At 35.1% G+C, this 19,696-nt stretch overlaps 2 protein-coding genes across 2 annotated transcripts; both read left to right on the forward strand.

The window, feature by feature from the left end:
- Positions 1–15,222: 15,222 nt before the first annotated feature.
- Positions 15,223–16,762, forward strand: LOC133823844 (uncharacterized). The gene is made up of 3 exons (XM_062256694.1): positions 15,223–15,273; positions 15,671–15,787; positions 15,868–16,762. The coding sequence occupies exons 1-3, from the start codon at positions 15,223–15,225 to the stop codon at positions 16,609–16,611; spliced, it is 912 nt and encodes a 303-aa protein (XP_062112678.1). The 3' UTR covers positions 16,612–16,762.
- A 1,063-nt stretch (positions 16,763–17,825) lies between these two features.
- On the forward strand, positions 17,826–18,956 carry LOC133821031 (early nodule-specific protein 2-like). The gene is made up of 2 exons (XM_062253563.1): positions 17,826–17,897; positions 17,972–18,956. The coding sequence occupies exons 1-2, from the start codon at positions 17,847–17,849 to the stop codon at positions 18,869–18,871; spliced, it is 951 nt and encodes a 316-aa protein (XP_062109547.1). The 5' UTR covers positions 17,826–17,846; the 3' UTR covers positions 18,872–18,956.
- The last annotated feature ends 740 nt before the right edge of the window (positions 18,957–19,696 follow it).

Here is a 19,696-nt window from a genome sequence, read left to right on the forward strand (position 1 = left end):
TAACCCAACATGCAAAAAGGACCCCTAGGCCGAAACCCTATACTCATGGTCAAACAACTCAAATCTGTTTGCATGCTTACAAGAATATGAAAGAAAACAACACAAACCCTAGAACATACTCTTAGGCTGAAACATACATCAATCTCATTCTTGTTTCCAATTTTCAATTTAAAACCCAACATGCCTCTAATCAAAACATGTAGTCTTCATAGCAACAACAATAAAATAATGCCATAATCCATAACTATACAACAAAACAACAATCCAACATTCATAAACAATATCCTCATGAAAACCAAACAACAAGAGACAAAATGACAAGAACAACCACCATAAGATAAAGTTTCCCATTACCTCTCTTGCTACCACTCAAGGACCCCAAACAATGGCCACCACCTTTGATCAAACCCCTAGAATTTTCGAATACACCACAAAAGAAGAGAAAAACAACATGCTCTTAGATTCAAGAAGAAGAAGTAGAAACTAACAAAACCACCGTGAACCAAGTACTTCACCTAGGGATTTCAAACCCTAATCCCTTTCTTCTTCTTTCTTCTCCTAGCCTCGCGAGCCTTTCTCTCCTTCTCTCTCTAGGATTCGGCAGCCACCACAACAAATGAGCCTCCAAACCTCACTTGTATCCCCTTCTTAATCTAGTCGAACCCTTGAATCTCTTGCCCAAAATTAAGCCTCAACCTTCCCTTAATTCCCTCTCCCTAATCCATGTGATTGCCATCTATGGCCTAATTGATTTTTGCACAAAATGGAAATTCTCCCTATGACTCACACTATGCTTGACCGAACCCATCACCCTCTCTCTTTCTATACTCGGCCAAAACTACATATTCTCTCCATTAATTTTCATCTACTTAACCAAATAATAATAAGACAACTATTTCCATTTTCCTTAATGTAATAAAGTCCATTTCAATTTTTTTTATATATTGGTTTTTTCTATAAATCTAAAATTGGAGAAAAGATGACAAATGAGGAAAAACGAAAGCTTGCACTCTTCCAACCATGCCCATTCACACTACATGCCCCTCTCCCTATTTCCTTCCTTTTCTTTTTGTTTACTTAAATAAATAAAAAAAAAAAATTAATGCATAGGAAAAACTATTTCTTGCTCACCATGCAACCATGCACATGCACACACACAAGTGCTCGAGTGCAACTCTATTAACCATGTACCTTGGTGCACATAACCAAAACTCATGAACTTACAAATTAAAATAATTTCCTAACACTTAACAATTAATAATAAAATAAGGCACAAAATTAATTAAACTAAAAAAAATTGGTGCACTACAATTTTATTTCTTAATGTTGCATAAACACACATATTTTTATTTTTAAACTATTGGGCCCAAATTGCATGTTTTATCAAGGCCCCACTAAGCTTTTCCTTAAAATGGTATTTTTCTAATACTTGTGAGTTGAGTGACGTTTATATAGAGGAATTGAATTAGGACGCAATTTTACAGATATTCAGAAATATACTTCTTGGTGAGTGTTCACACTTGATGTAGGAGTTGTAGTCTGGCGTAGTATCAAACAAATAAGTATTGCAGATTCTACCATGGAAGTCGAATACATAGCGGCTTGTGAAGCAGCTAAGGAGGCCGTGTGGCTCAAAAAGTTTTATATTGATCTAGAAATTGTTCCAGACATGGATAAGCCACTGGTCATGCATTGTGGCAATAGTGGGGCGGAATCTAACTCAAAGGAACCAAGGAGTAACAAGACGGGAAATCACATTGAGAGAAAATACCACTTGATCAGGGATATAGTTCATAGAGGAGATGTAGCAGTTATGAAGATAGCTTCAGAACATAACCTTGTAGATCATTTTACTAAGACTTTGGCTACTATGTCTTTTAAGGATCATGTTAGAAATATGGGTTTGAGAAAGATGCCTCATTTGCGTTAGGGCAAGTGGGAGATTGTTAGGAATTGTGCCCTTGAAAGCATATGTGTTGGACAATGTTTTATGAAATAAATAATTAATATGGATATTTGCATATATTTATTGTTTATTATTATTATTTTGTAACACCCTAATTTCTCATAAATTATCGAGAACACAGCGTTGTATCATAATCATAAACATGCTCTTTTAATGAATAAAAACTTGAAAATAAATATATGGATCCATGGTTTTACAAAAATAAAATAATTGTCTTTAACATATTAAAATGAGCAACATTTAAATAAAACTTAAAAATAACACACACTACAAGAAAAAATGCTTTTAATAACACCAAAAATGTTTTATCAAAACATACGATAACACTTTCTGATGTGTTAAGACCGACTATGTTATCGTAGGTCAGGGTACTTTACGTAACACTTTATCAGTGTTATACAGATGTGTTATTGTACTGTCAACGATAACACAATTTCTGTGTTATTTTAATATATAGATAAGTGTTTAATTATGTTATTTATAGTCGATTATATAACACTTTTTTTTGTGTTATACTACACTTTAGTATAACACTTTTTTTGTGTTATACTACACTTTAGTATAACACATTTTTTTTGTTATACTACACTTTAGTATAACACATGTGTTATATTTGTAACGACCCGATTTTTCTTAACTAGACCCACCGAACACGATGATGACTATCCGGGGTCAACTGGACCCTTACGGTCAACTTTGGTAAAAATCGGACGTTAGAAGCCAAATAAACTTTAAAGTAAACTTTAGAAAATTTTACATTGGAGTACTTTGAAATAAAATAGTATTTGCATGGGATCCCATAGTTTTTTTTAAAAAAAATGTAGTTTGAACGTAACTTAAGAAATAGTCTGTAGCCACATGGCTTTCTTAGATAAACTAGTAAACATGAACTTGATAAAATTGTTACTGGATTCAGCGGAAAACTTAAGAGAACCCTGGCAACCCTGCAAGTCGGTTAATTCACAGTATGTTACGCAACACTTTGACTTATGTGAATATGCTAGACGTGTTGCTCAGTTTGCAGTTTCTAGATATGCATTTCTGTTATGCAAAGTTTGTTTTGGATAGTAGAGTCTTAAGTTGTAGCTAGCTTCCTTACTGAGTGTTATATCTCATTAGTTACTCTGTGTGTGTAGGTAAGGGCAAAGCTTAAGGAGCAGTGTAATAAGCTGGAGGGGATTCTGTCTGAAGTATGCATACTGTGAAATAACCGACCTGCAGGGTTGCCAGGGTTCTCTTAAGTTTTCCGCTGAGTCCAGTAACAGTTTTATCAAGTTCATGTTTACTAGTTTATCTAAAGAAAGTCATGTGGCTACAGACTATTTCTTAAGTTACGTTCAAACTACATTTTTTTAAAAAAACTATGGGATCCCATGCAAATACTATTTTATTTCAAAGTACTCCAATGTAAAATTTTCTAAAGTTTACTTTAAAGTTTATTTGGTTTCTAACGTCCGATTTTTACCAAAGTTGACCATAAGGGTCCAGTTGACCCCAGATAGTCATAGTCGTGTTCGGTGGGTCTAGTTAAGAAAAATCGGGTCGTTACATTTGGTATCGGAGCCTACGTTACTTAGGCTCCTGTAGACCCTCACAGTATGCATATGAAGATCAGAAAGGCCCCAGCTACTGCACTGTAAGTATATTTTTAAGTTCTGCAAGTACTTTTGAGTTTAACCATAATTGTGGGTTTCATAATGACTAGATAATGGTGATGATGAAGAGAACAGTTATGTCCAGCCGAGGATGAGGGGCTAAGGAAACCTGAGATTATTAAATCCAAAGGACTGGGGAAATGAAAATGAGTCTGAGGGTAGCTATGATGACTTAGAGAGGCTAACTAGGCATATCATGGCAGTGAACTATGCCATCCAGGAGATTAAGTGGATGTGGGGTTTACTTAAGTGTCTATAGTGTTTTGAGGTTCTAATGAGCACAATCTCATGGCAGAGTGTTAGGGATGCTCTTAACCAGGCCTGGAGCGAGGTAGCTCACTTAGAAGGTTAAGCCCCAAATCAACATTCACCTATGGGGAAGAGATTCCCTAGGATCTACTTTGAGAACATAGCCAAGAAAGTTAGGTTTAACCCTTTAGGGATCAAGAAAATAAACCATAGTAAGAAGAGGTGGGTACAAGGAACCCCTAAGCTACATAGGGTAGTGATTAGGGAGTTGTCTCCAGAACTTAGGAAAGAATACGAGGATTCATTCCTAGTCCATATGGTAGTCTGTGACACCAACAGCAGTCATGCCAGGGCTGGAATTGGGATTTAGAAGTTATTTCCTTTCTGGTTAGTGAGTGAACGGGGGGTTCTGTCCTTGTTCTAGGATATGTTTGCATGATTTTTATGATGTTAGATTGTTGTATTTCATTTATTTTCAGTTGACTACTTATGTATCGAAATCATGTATTAAGTTTGAAGTAATATTAATGACAAGTTATTTTGCTATTTTCTCCTTATTATACAATTGTATGAAGAATGTGAGGTTTGAAACTCAGTTTATATTATTGTTATTGTTCTCTTCGAGTTCTGGCTAGAATGTGTTAGGCCTTTTTCTCAATGGATAGAAGATTTATCGTTCATAGTTTAGGCTCTTTGGCTTAAGGATTTCGAACGAATCACGATGCCTCCATGAAGAGTTGTACGACGAGGAGTGAATAAGGCTCAGGCACTAGAAAACCTGAACCCAGGAAATGCCAACATGGATGAGATTGCTTGTCTTCAAAAAGAACTTAATTGGGCACCTAGGGTTGGAAGGCCACCAGCCCAGCAAATTGTGGAAGTGAGGCCACAACAACTTGCTCAACCAAATCCGATATACGAACATTTCTAAAAGATGCACCCTCCACCCTTCGAAGGAGGTGTGGATCCTATGGAAGCTGAAGAATGGACGCGTTCTATGGAATCCATTTTTGAACTAATGCAGTTGGAAGACCGAGCTAAAGTATCTTGTGCTAATTATATGCTGAAGAAGGATGCCTGCATCCGGTGGGAGAACACGAAGCTTATCCAAGATGTCAGAGCTATGACATGGGCAGAGTTTGTACAAGTTTTCAACGAACTGTTTTACACTGAGTCTATCAGAGCTTCTAAGGTGGATGAATTTGTGAACTTGATCCATGGAGATACTACTGTATCCTAGTACGCGCAACAGTTCAACAGGCTGGCTAAGTTTGCTGGAGATTTAGTGGCCAATGAGGAAGCTAAGGTCGACAAGTTCATGAGAGGGCTCAAGCCAATGATTGCCCGAGATGTAGAAATGGCTAGTGCGGAGAGGATGACTTATGCACATGTCATATTCATATAGCCAATCTCTTATGCAATGTGTTAGTTGATTCGGGTGCTACCCATTCTTTTATATCAATGTCCATGATAGAGAAAATAGGAAGACCTAGAGAGGTGTTTTCGATAGGCTTTAGTACGATGTTGCTGTTTGGAGAGATGATGACATCTAGAAGATGGGTACGCGCGGTGCCGATGACTATAGACGGGCGAGAACTCTACACTGACTTGATTGAGCTGGCTATGAATGAGTATGACATGATACTTGGAATGGATTGGCTCTCCAAGTATAGTGCAACCATTAATTGAAGGAAAAAGATCGTAGTGTTCCAATCCGAAAGGGAAGAGAAATTCGTGTTCAAGGGAGAAAGTACGGGACCCAAAACGCCAACCATCTCAGCGCTCAAGGCAAAGAAGATGATGGGAAAAGGGTGCCAAGCATTCCTGGCTAGTATAGTGGACATAACTAAGAACACGCCACAATGGCCTGAGGACATTAAAGTGGTGTGTGAGCACCCCGAGGTGTTCCCAGAAGATCTACCAGGCTTACCCCCAGATTGTGATCGAGTTAGCACCAGAGACAACCCCTATTTCAAAAGCATTGGATAGGATGGTGCCTTCAGAATTAAAGGAGTTGAAAGAACAGCTGCAAGAACTGCTTGACAAATGATTCTTTTGACCAAGTCACTCACCATGGGGAGCTCCGGTACTATTCGTCAAGAAGAAGGATGGATCAATGCGTATGTGTATTGACTATAGGGAACTGAACAAGGTGATGATAAAGAACAAATATCCGTTACCTAGAATTCACGATTTGTTTGACCAATTACAAGGGGCAGCGATATTCTCTAAGATAGATTTGAGATCAGGTTATCATCAGCTTAAGATAAAGGAAAATGATATACCCAAAACCTCTTTTAGGACTCGGTATGGATATTATGAGTTTTAAATACTGTCATTTGGTCTAACAAATGCCCCTGGAGCATTCATGGATGTAATGCATAGGGTGTTCAAAGAGTAGTTGGACAAGTTGTAATCGTCTTTATTGATGATATTTTGATCTATTCGAGGACAAAGGAGGAGCATGAGGATCATTTGAGAAAGGTGCTCCAGAGGCTCAAAGAACAATAGTTATGTGCCAAGCTAAAGAAGTGCGAGTTTTGGGTAGAGGAAGTGGTATTTCTAGGCCACATAGTAACCAAGGACGGAGTATCAGTGGACCAAGTTAAGGTTGAGGCTGTCAAGGATTGGCCAATACCAAAGAATGCATCCAAGATGGGTTTGGGATGTGTACTGATGCAAACTGGAAAAGTGGTGGCTTACGCGTCCAAACAACTAAAAGAATATGAACAGAGATATCCAACACATGACTTAGAGTTGGCGGCTGTGGTTTTTGCCTTGAAAATATGGAGACATTATCTCTACGAGGATAAATGTGAAATATACACGGATCACAAAAGCCTTAAATACTTTTTCACTCAGAAGGAGTTAAACATGAGGCAAAGGAGGTGGCTCGAGCTAGTTAAAGACTATGATTGCGAGATACCCTATCATCCTGGAAAAGCTAATGTGGTGGCTGATGCCTTAAGCCGACGAAGTCATGGCACCATTGCAGCTTTAGGGTTGGTGGAAGCTCCGTTACAAAAAGAGATAGTGAAAGCTGGGATAGAAATAGTTACAAGCGAGTTAGCCAATCTCACATTGCAATCAGATCTCTTGGAAGAGATTAAAGAAAAGCAAAAATTGGATGACAATCTGGTTAAACAAGAAGCCTTGTTACAAGAAGAGAATAGTGGGAATTTCACAATGTCGGAATGCCAGATATTAAGGTACAAGGGCAGGGTTTGTGTGCCTAGCGACCAAGAGGTCAAGGATAAGATTCTTGAAGAAGCACACACAACGCCTTACTCATTGCACCTTGGCGCAACAAAGATGTATCAAGATCTTAAGTCCATGTATTGGTGGCTGGGAATGAAGAGGGACATATCCGGGTACGTAGCCAAGTGCTTGGTTTGTCAACAAGTGAAAGCATAACACCAAAGACCCGGTGGGTTACTGCAACCGTTACCAATACCAGTATGGAAATGAGAAGATATCGCTATGGACTTCGTAGTTGGTCTACCAGTGACTACAGAGCGTCACGATGCAGTTTGGGTGGTTGTGGACTGCCTTACTAAGTCAGCTCATTTTATTCCGGTGAAAATGACGTACACTATGGATCAATTTGCAAGGTTGTACATGAAAGAGATAATCAGACTCCATGGTGTACCAGTATCTATAGTTTTAGACAGAGACCCGAGGTTCACATCAGGTTTCTGGGAAAGCTTGCAAGAGGCAATGGGTACGAAGTTGAAACTCAGCACAGTCTTTCACTCGCAAACAGATGGACAGTCAGAAAGAACCATCCAGATACTGGAGGATATGCTGCGAGCCTGCGCCTTAGAATTCAAGGGTACTTGGAAAGAGTACTTGTACCACATGGAATTTGCGTACAATAATAGTTACCAAACAACCATTGGAATGGCCCCATACGAGATGCTTTATGGCAGGAAGTGTCGCTCACCCTTACATTGGGATGAGATAGGAGAGAGGCAACTAGCTGGGCCAGAACTGGTGCTTGAGGCTATGAGTGCTATAGAAAGAATAAGAAAGCATATGCTCACAGCTCAGAGTAGACAACAGAGTTATGCCAATGCCAAAAGGCAGGACATCGACTTCGAGATGGGAGACAAAGTCTTCTTGAAAGTCTCGCCAACAAAAGGTGTTAAGAGGTTTGGGTAAAAAGGGACGTTAAGTCCCAGAGGATGGGACCAGTTGCTTATCGCTTAGCCCTACCTCCTGCATTGGCTAGTACCCACAATGTGTTTCATGTCTCCATGCTCAGAAAGTATGTGTCCGACCAGTCCCATGTGCTTAGTTACGAACCGCTAGAGCTACAACCGGACTTAAGTTATGAAGTTAAACCAGTTAAGATACTAGAACGGGGAATCAAAGAGTTGAGAACTAAAAGGATACCCCTAGTTAAAGTCCTGTGGAGCAATAGCCACTACAAGAATAAAGCCTATTAGCGGCGGACTAAGTCCGCCTGTAATATTCAGTTTATCAGCGGCGGACTTGGAGGTCCGCCGTTAATAATAAGGGAGTAATTAAAAAAATATTAAAAAATTTATTAGCGGCGGACTGTACCACTAGTAGCGGCGGACCTCCGCCGATAATATTCCAAAATAAATGCCCGAGAACAGTTTTTGAAAATTTATTAGCGGCGGATAATCACCTATATTAGAGGCGGACTATCCGCCGCTAATAGTATCAACGGCGGGTAATCACCTTTTATTAGAGGCGGGCCCCGCCGCTAATAATATTAATGGCGGCGGGAGACGATAATAGCGGCGGGTCCCGCCGCTAATGCTCAACAATAATAGGCATTTGCACAGCCCTTTCTTCTCCGCGTCTCTTCTCTTCTCCGAAGGAAAACTTCTCTTCTCCGACGAGAAATTTTGCACAGGTTTGTTTTGGGTCTATTATATATATATATATTAATTCTCTTTATTTCTTTTCTTTTTTCGTTTGGTTTTGATAAACAAACTCCATTTCTTGTTTTCTTTTTTGATAAACAACTCTATTGTTTGTTCTTTTCTTTTTTGGGTTTAGCAGTCGGTGAGCATTCCGTGAGGCATCTTCCGTGAGCATTTCTGTGGCTCTTCCTGAGGTAAGCAAGTCATTTAGTTTTAAATACAATGGTTTTTCTCTATTATTGATATGCAAAATGTTAGTTGTAGAATGTTCACTTTAGACACTTAAATTTTGAAACTGGTATATGTTTTTTGCACTTTTACTAATAGTGTTTTCAGATAATAATAATTTATTTTTAATTATTTTTTACTAATTTAATTAATTAAATAATAAAAAATAACAAAAGGGTATCTGTGTGTGTGTTGTTTAAGGTCGGGGGATTGAGATTGTGGGTGGACCGGGGGCATGGGTTTGGGGTTGGACACTTAAATTTTGAAACTGGTATATTTGTTTCTTCTATTTTAGACTTTAAGTGTATTAGATTATTATCTGTAAATATTGTATTGTGGAAATATTAATTATATTTCATAAAAGTATAAAAAATTAAGAATAAATATAGAAATTGATAATTATATTTCATAAAAGTATAAAAAATTAATAATAAATAATTATATATATAATAAATTATTTGTTGATTAATTTTTAATAATTTAATGAATTAAATAATAAAAGTTTGATATAATATTATCTAAATAAATAATTTAATTTAATTTGTTTATTGAATAATATTGTTAAATATAAATTACATGAATATAGAAATTGATAATAATATTTAATAAAAGTATAAAAAAATTAAGAATAAATAATTATATAAATAATAATTTAATTTTTGATTAATTTTTCATAATTTAATTTATTAAATTATAAAAGTTTGATATATTATTATTTAATTAAATAATTTAATTTAATTTGTTTATTGAATAATATTGTTTAATATAAATTACATTAATATAAAAATTGATAATTATATTTAATAAAATTATAAAAAATTATGAATAAATAATAATTTATTTTTAATTATTTTTTATTAATTTAATTAATTAAATAATATCTAATTAAATTATATAATTTAATTTGTTTATTGAATAACATTATCCAATATTAAATAGTTATAAATTACATGAATATAGAAATTGATAATTAAATTTAATAAAAGTATAAAAAATTATGAATAAATAATTATATAAATAATAACTTATTTTTTGATTAATTTTTAATAATTTAATGAATTAAATAATAAAAGTTTGATATAATATTATCTAAATAAATAATTTAATTTAATTTGTTTATTGAATAATATTGTTAAATATAAATTACATGAATATAGAAATTGATAATAATATTTAATAAAAGTAGAAAAAATTAAGAATAAATAATTATTTAAATAATAATTTAATTTTGATTAATGTTTAATAATTTAATGAATTAAATAATAAAAGTTTGATATAATATTATCTAAATAAATAATTTAATTTAATTTGTTTAATTTAATTTCTATTCATGTCAAGTTTTTATTTCATATATTTGTTGGTAGCTTTCATTTATATCAACAATAATAAATTTCTTTATAATTTTTTTATGTAACTTATCCATATCATATTTTATACTTTCATAAACTTAATTCCTAGAATTTAGTTACTCAATGTAATTGATTTTATTTCTTAATTTAAATCAAACAAGTGCATGCATTTTAAGCACTTGCAAAAGTTAGATTAATAAATTGACTAAAATAAATATACTTGTGTATGTCATTGTTGTAAGTGGTATAGAAACACTTGTTTTATGCTAGCTACTTTTGTGCTCTCTACTTTAATCATCTTCAATGGTGTATTTTATACTTATTTGCAATGTAATGCCTAACCAACATATTGCATTTTTTTTATACTTAGTTTTATATTATTTTGGTTTGAATTTTTTTCGTGTATCTTTTGGTATTAATTTTTTTTTTATCAGGACAGCGACACACCCACGACCCCGACACACACACGACCTTGGCACACCCTCAACAGGTGTGGATATATTTTTTGTAATTAATATCTTTTGTATTTTTTGAATAATTTATTTGTATTTGTTTAGTGTATAATATTTGAGTTTTGAGTCCTTTAGTTAGTATCCTTGGTATGTAAATCTTGACATCTATTGTTAAGATATATGTGTTTGTTCTTACTTTATTTTTTAATCTTGGTATGTAAATAATTATAGGACTGTTTTGGTTAAAAACAAAATTTAAGTGATAATTTAAATTAATTTATAAAATATAATAATAGATGATTTATTATTAAGTAAAATATAGTGTTTTTGTTAATATTGAATAAAGAAGATTTAAACTTGATCAATCAGATTATTAGCACCCATATTTTCTTTATCACAATTTTCTTAATTATATAATATTAATTAAACTAAGTGGTAGAAAAATATACAAATTCAATTAAAATTAATTTAAAATTTAAAATATATTTTTTAATGTTTGAATCATTTTTAAATTTTAGTAATAAATTTTGAATTATTTTTTATTTTAAAAAAATTTGTAATTATTTTTTAAATTAAAATTGAAACAAACTAATTATATCACGTCTGTGTTACTCCATTGCCATTATTAGCGGCCACACCAAATTTTTTGAACTACTTATTAATTTTTGTCAAAAAAAAAATGTATTTAGTCAAATAAGTGAAAGCTTTTATACTACTAACTAATTTTCACCGCAACTTGATATTTTTAATAGGGAAACTAATTTTGTTTAGATTGTGAAATTTTTTGAAACAAATTTAAGATAGTTTATTTAATAAAAAAAGTGAGTATAGAAAAAAAAACAACAATAATTGCATATTATCATGTTATTTTGTTCTTTTTTCTCCTTTTTGCTTGAACATATATTATTATTATTATTATAATTTGTAAAAATAGAACAAAAAAATTAATTAGTAGTTAATTTATTTTCTTAGTCTCGGTATGTTTGTGATTGATGGTTGTTGACTACAACCATCAATTACATGGATATCGGCACATAAATGATAAGTTAAAAATATTATTAATAAAATTTATCTAATTATTTAAAAATATAAATTAGTCTTAAAGTCAAATAATAATTAATTTATAAAATTATTATTATTATTATCATTACAAATTAAAAAATTATGAATAAATAATAATTTATAAATTACATGAATATAGAAATTGATAATTATATTTAATAAAAGTTTAAAAAATTAAGAATTGTTATACCCAGATTTCGAGCCATAGTAAATATGACCTCGAAAGCTGAGTTCGCAACAAATGGTCTCGTGAGGATTAGAGTGATCTAGGATTGTAAGTCGAGCCTGCAAAGTATGATATATGATCTCGAATGCGGTGACCTCGAAATGATCTCGATCTCGAAAGGTAGCTCCAAGAACACCTTCATCTTCAGGAACTTCGGAGCATGGGTCTTGAGCTCGATATCCCATCTCGAAAGCAACGTTAGCTCGGGAGATGTCAGTGGCTCGCACAATGACATGAAACCTGAAATGCTGGAGCCTTGAAGATACGTTATAACCACCTTGAATATCTACAAGTATTATAAATATGAGATGTAACCCTCATTAATTGATGTAAATCCCCAAGAATTGTGGGATATTATTTATTCAGTTATACGCCCCCTGATCTTTGGGGGACGTTTCCTTTTATATCTGATTATTGGCATTTAAAGCCATTTATTTTTATTCACAAAAGAGTAACTACCCAAAATATGTGGGATAATATTCTGCATCCTTCTCTATAAATAGAGAAGCCATGCACCATTGTAAAGGACCGAAATTCTGATCCTTGAGAGAAAACTCTGGAGAATTCATGCTAAAGAATTGTTCAGAGATAATCTTGAGGTTAATAACAGAGACTCGTGGACTAGGCAGATTTAACTGCTGAACCACGTAAAAAACCGTGTGTTTGATTCGTTTGTTTCTTTTGGCCATTGTCTTTAATTGTTTACGTGCTCTCTTCTTTTATCTGTTGACGAAAAACGGCGTCAACAAGAATAAATAATAATTTATTTTTTAATTAATTTATAATAATGTAATTAATTAAATAATAAAAGTTAGATATATTATTTAATAAAATTTTAATAAATAATAAATTAGTTTAGGAAAAAAAAATTAATTTGTTTATAAATAACATTATCAAATAAAACATCATAAAATAGCATAAGATATTATAATATTGCATAAGATTTCAAAAATGATAACAAATCTCCTTTGTTATCCATTTCTATTCACATTACTAAAACTCACACTCTTATAACACTTTAGATGGCGATTGACAAGACTTGGACAACATTGAGAAATCGTGGTTGTCAAGAATATTGGAATGGTCTGCAAGCTTTTTTGAGGATGGCGTCGGAACATAAAGATTCTGATGGAAGAATTAGGTGCCCGTGTGTGAGATGCAATAATAATATATTTGAATCTTTGGATGTAGTGAGGGCACACGTATTCGATAGGGGTTTTCATCAAGCTTATGATAAGTGGATTTTTCATGGTGAGGTGGAAGAAATTGTTGCTGATGAGGTGGTTGATGAGAATGAAGACGATGAGATGATTCAAGTTGTGGAAGACTTCCTTTTACCGACAACTGAGGAAGTAGAAAGGGATCCCGGTGGGAGTCAGTATTATGACAAGTTATTTGAGGAGATTGAAGCGGAGTTGTATCCTGGCTGTGATTGGATTTCATCCGTGAACTTTTTAGCAAAGTTATTGCATCTAAAAGTTAGAGGGAAGATGCCTAACAACATATTTGATGAATTGCTGAAGTTGTTAAAGCTTGCATTTCCTAAGGAGAACAAAATCCCCGGATCGTACTACGAGGCGAAAAAGAGATTGAAAAAATTAGGGTTGGGATACGAGTCCATTCATGTGTGTCAGTATGATTGCTGCTTATTTTACAATGAGCATGCATCTAAAGAGACATGTCCAGTATGCGGAAGTAGTAGATGGATTACTTCCGAAATGACGAAAGGAAAAAAAGTGCCACACAAGGTGATGCGTTACTTTCCGTTGACCCCTCGGTTGAAAAGATTATACAGTTCAAGGATTACAGCAAAACACATGATATGGCATCACGCCGGGAAATCAAAAGATGAAGGGGTGATGCGACACCCGGTGGACGGCTCTGCGTGGAAGGACTTTGATGCCAAGCATCCTGATTTTTCAAGGGATCCCAGAAATGTTCGTTTGGGCTTAGCTGCTGATGGATTTAATCCATTTGGCAACATGAATCTTGCATACAGCATGTGGCCTGTGGTGTTGGCAAACTATAATCTGCCACCTTGGTTGTGCATGAAAGACAATTATTTCATGTTGACCCTTCTTATTCCTGGGCCAAAATCACCCGGTAAGGACATGGATGTATTTCTGAGACCATTGGTGGATGATTTGAAGGATCTGTGGGTTAACGGAGTTGATACAAGAGATAGTACGACCAACAGGATGTTCAAGATGCGGGCAGCCCTTTTGTGGACAGTGAACGATTTTCCAGCTCGCAGTAGTTTGTCTGGATGGAGTGGTCAGGGATACAAAGCTTGTCCTACGTGTAATGAGGACACAACTTCCATCCGAGTGATCGGTAAGACTTCTTACGTTGGTCACAGACGATTCTTGCCAAGTACTCATCGAATGAGAAGAGACAAAGAGTTCGATGGAGAAGTTGAGAGAAGACGTCCTCCGAGACGGTTTACTTGTGAGGATATACTAGAACAAGTTAATGCTCTTGCAGCGCAAGTTCCAGGAAAACATGTCCAGTTTGGGGGTGTGAAACGTAAAAGAGGAGTAGATGAAGGTAATTGGAGGAAAAAAAGTATTTTTTACGAGCTTGAGTATTGGTGTACAAACAAATTAAAACACAATATAGATGTCATGCATGTTGAGAAGAATGTGTGTGATAGTCTCCTTGGCACCATCTTAGACAGTGATAAATCTAAGGACACCACTAATGCCAGACATGATTTGAAAAAGATGGGTGTGAGAGAATCATTGTGGATTTATGAAGATGAGAATGGGAAGCTGATGAAGCCGCACGCTCCTTATGTGTTAACTCCGGCGCAGAGGCAACAGTTTTGTCAGTTTATAAAAGGAGTTAGATTTCCAGATGGTTTTTGTTCAAATTTTAAGAAGAAAGTGTCCGAGAATGATACCAATATTCTTGGGTTGAAGTCACACGATTGTCATGTGATAATGCAACGATTACTTTCTCTCGGTGTTCGTAAGTTTCTTCCAAAATCTATATCGACCACTATTGCAGAATTGTGCAATTTCTTCAGGTAAATATGTTCGAGGACTTTAAATGTTAAAGATATGGAGGAAGCACAAAATGATCTTATTCATATATTGTGCAAGATGGAGTTCATTTTTCCTCCAGCTTTTTTTGACATAATGATTCATTTGGTATTGCATTTGCAAGAAGAAGCAATATTGGGTGGTCCGGTATTTATGAGGTGGATGTATCCTTTTGAAAGAGACATGAAAAAATTAAAGAATTATGTGGGAAATAAAGCTCGCCCTGAAGGGTCGATCGCCGAAGGCTATGTTGCAGACGAGACTTTGACCTTTTGTTCAATGTATTTCAAAGGCATTGAAACAAGATTTAACCGTCTTGATCGAAATGAAGATGCAACTTATATCCCACGAAATCTTGCAGTTTTCCAATCTCAATGTTGTCCACTCACAAAGGGAACTTTGAAGACTCTCGATCATAAGACTCGTGAAATAGCTGAGTGGTTCATACTTGAGAATTCTCCTTAAATTGAGCCTTATTTAGAGTAAGTTTATTCTCTTATAAATTAGAACATGTGTGGTTATTATCATTTTTTTTGTTATCAAGAATCGTAACACTATTCTAATTAACAGCGAACACCTACAAGAGATTAAACAAAAATACCCAGATGGTGATCATGATCGTTTGCATAGGAAAAATTTCCGTTCGTGGTTTCATAAAAAGGTAGCTTTGAACTTTGAACTTTGAACAGTGATTTTATTAATGATATATTTTGTGAATCTAATATCATTCTATGTATTTAGATATATGACCTGCACAAGCTTGGGTCTTTGGATAACGGTGATGAACTGTTAGCTTTAGCATCTGGGTCAGATCATTTGTCAACCTTTTACCAAGGTTGTATAGTCAATGGTGTTCGATTTATTGCACACGATCGAGACAAAAAGCGCACCACACAGAATAGTGGAGTGTCTGCTGCCGGAACAGAAGGTTTTAATTTTTACGGCACGCTTGAAGAAGTGGTGATACTTTCTTTCACTGGTGCATATTCAGTGGCATTATTTCGGTGCAAATGGTTTAATACAAATCCAAGAATGAAGAAAACAGTCATTGAAAATAATGTCACCAGTATAAACGTCAATGGTGAATGGTACAAAGATGAGCCGTACATACTTGCTACTCAAGCTAAGCAAGTTTTCTATCTCGATGATTTACTTAGAGGTCGTGATTGGAAAGTTGTAGAAGATGTGAATCATCGACAGATTTGGGACATTAAGGACAATTCTGATGAGGTTAATGATGTTATTGATGTTGTACATGAAACAAGTTCATCAAATTTTTTGTTGACTGTGGACCTCGGAGAGTTGATTATGCAATCTGATCAACCTGCTGCATATGTTGGAGCTGATGAAGATGGTGACGACGAAGCTGATATGTCAGAACATGAGGACGTTGCAGATGCAGAAGATGAATTGGTTGTTGAACTTTGTGAAGATGAAAATGTGTCTCCGATTACTGATGGAAATGATAGTGATTACTCTGTTTAGTTTTTTTTCTATTTGTGTAACAGAACTATGTATTTAAATATAATGAAGTGTTTTTTTGTAATTATAATATAAGATATTTGAGCTTTGTGAAGATGAAAATGTATCTCCGATTACTGATGGAAATGATAGTGATTACTCTGTTTAGTTTTTTCTATTTGTGTAACATAACTATATATTTAAATATAATGAAGTTTTTTTTTTGTAATTATTATTATTATGAATTCAATGTGATATACTTCTATTTAATGCTAATTACTAACTAATAAATTTTAAACTGAAGTATAATGTCAGCTGATATAGCTACTTATCATGGCGGAGATGGTGGGGGTCAAGACCCGCCAGATCCTTCTAGGGTACCAACATCTTGCGAGTCAGGTTAAATATTGCATATCAAAATTATTTTTAGAAATTATATTGTTAGATAAATATAACATCAATACTAATACTGATTATTGTTAATAAATTTTAAAGCCCCGTCGATGAGAAGAAAAGGTCGTGGCCCTGCTAGTAATAATGTTCTTGAAGAACGAAGGAAAAAAGCTGGGAAAGCATTGGATCTAGAGCTTGATCCTGTGACCAACAAAGTGGTTGGGCAGGAGGATCAAGCTTTTATTCGCATGTTGGGAACTCTAGTTTCCATGTTGTGTCCGGGGCATTATTTGGATTTTGCTGATGTACCTCAACAGTTTAAGGATCAAGTGCTTGATCGTATGAGGGTAAAAAAATTACAAACCTTGTACTTTTCATTATTTAATTCCATTATTTACAAGTTATCTAATTTTTTTTTTTTCCTAATGCAGTATTACTATAATATAGATGGTCATCCACAACGTGAGTCAGTTCTGGCAACTCTCAACAAGGAGATGGGGGAAAGATATCGCGAGAGAAAGAACTATAGACATAGACACTTCAAAAATCATTATGCTGGACCAGAAGATTTGGAGAATGTCCTCTCTAAGCCACCTAACCATTGCACTAAGGAGGTTTGGCAGCTTATTTGTGAAATGTTTTTGAGCGAAAGATTTTTGGCTCGTTCCGCTAAAAATCAAGCAAACAGAAGACAAATGAAGTATGTAACAACACAAGGCACAAAGTCGTTGGCAGCTAAGCATCACGAATATGTAAGTGAAGATGTTAATTTAATTTTATAAAATAACACATTCTGAAACATTTTGTTTACATTTGTATAGGAGAACCCGCATGCGCATGTTGTTGATACTTGGAGGGATGCTCATATGAGAAAATCGACAAAATCTTTTGTCAATGAGGCAGCTCAACAAGATTATGTAAGTGAATGGTATTGTTTTCTCTAATATTTATAATATTTCTAATTTTTGTTTATAATGTTATCTTTATACAGGAAAAAATGGCGGCTGAGGTTGAGAGGTCACAGAATGAGAGGCAAAGTCAACAGCAGAGTGAGGCATCTCTAAATGTATCTGGTGTTGATTCGTCCCCGGTCGATCAATACGAGATACTAAGTAAAGTACTCGGGGAGAGATCTGACTACCAAAGAGGAGTGGGTTATAGGGCGAAAGGGAAGGCAAAAAGGACATCCTCTAGCTCTACAGATCAAAGTCAGTCCCAAGCAAATACTGCTGCTTCGCCTAATGAAGATATGAGAGTTATGGCTTTGCTGGTGAAGGCAATTCGTGAGACATTTGAGACTTCGACAACTGTGCATCCCAGTAAACTGTATAACCCAATGTTTGACAGTTTTCTGCAGAGGCATTTGCCACCACAATCCGAAGGTGCTTCGTCTTCTCAGTCTCCGTCACAGCAGTATCAGCCTCCGTCACAGCAGTATCAGCCTCCTTCACAGCAGTATCAGCCTCCTTCACATCAGCAGTATCAGCCTCCTTCACAGCAGCAGTTCCAGCCTCCTTCACAGTATCTGCCGCAGCAGCTGTACCAGCCTCATCCAATGTATCCGCCACATATGTCGTCGCAACAACCTCCTCAGTATCAAAACCAATACATTTTTGGAACCCATTCTCAGTCTCCTCCACAATATTTTAGTTTTACCGATTTTCCAGGAGGATCGATGCAGCCTCCGCCACAGCCACAGCCTCGAGATCTGTTTGGGGACCTCACGCTCGGACGATCATCACAACCACCATATATTCCTTCACCGCCACCGCCACCGCCGCCACAGCCACCGCCACCGCCACCGCCATCGTCACAGCCATCATCCTCACAGCCAGACCAAAATGTTGAAGATGAGGACAATTTCAATATTAATCTTAATGACTTTCTTTAGTTACTAGTTTATATATTTGGACTGAATTAATACTTTATTTATTTTTAATGACTATAGTGATATTTACTAGGTTGATAAATATTAAAACTATTTATATTAATTTTAGTGTTAGTTATGTTTAAATTAATTAAATGTTTATTTTTATTAAATTATATTATAAATTATTTTTTAAAATAATTAAATTTAATAAATATTAATTTATTAATTTATTTAAAATTTAATTTAAAAAAATTATAAATACAATAATAGCGGCGGACCCCGCGGCTAATATTAATGCCTCGGACATAGTTATTAGCGGCGGAACCCGCCGCTAATGTCCGCTGCTAATAATTGCTTATTAGCGGCGGATGTGTCAGTCCGCCGCTAATAATCATTATTAGCGACACTTTTTTAGGCGCGGGGTATTAGCGGCGGAGGCCCGCCGCTAAAACCTATTAGCGGCGAACGTGGCATTTATTAGCGGCGGAGTCCCCCGCCGCTAATAATGAAATTTGTTGTAGTGAGCGCGGTTGAAGAAGCTACTTGGGAGCTGGAGGATGACATGCGCGAGAAGTATCCCGAGATGTTTGAGTAAGAAAAATTTCGAGGACGAAATTCTTTTAAGGTGGGAAGGGTGTAATAACCCAAATTTTTTTTTTTAATTATTGTGTTTTATGTAAATATTATTATGTGAATCTTGTTTTTATCAAGAGTATGAGTAATAATTAAAATAATATTTGGTGAATATTATTTCAATTAAAGAAGTGTGAGTTGATCGCTTTAGATCATAGTATGAGAACTTAGATGTGAAATAAATCTAAGATGGACATCTTGCTCAAAGAGTTT

This window comes from Humulus lupulus, chromosome 3 (genome assembly GCF_963169125.1).
Source record: "Humulus lupulus chromosome 3, drHumLupu1.1, whole genome shotgun sequence".
Lineage (NCBI taxonomy): Eukaryota > Viridiplantae > Streptophyta > Magnoliopsida > Rosales > Cannabaceae > Humulus > Humulus lupulus.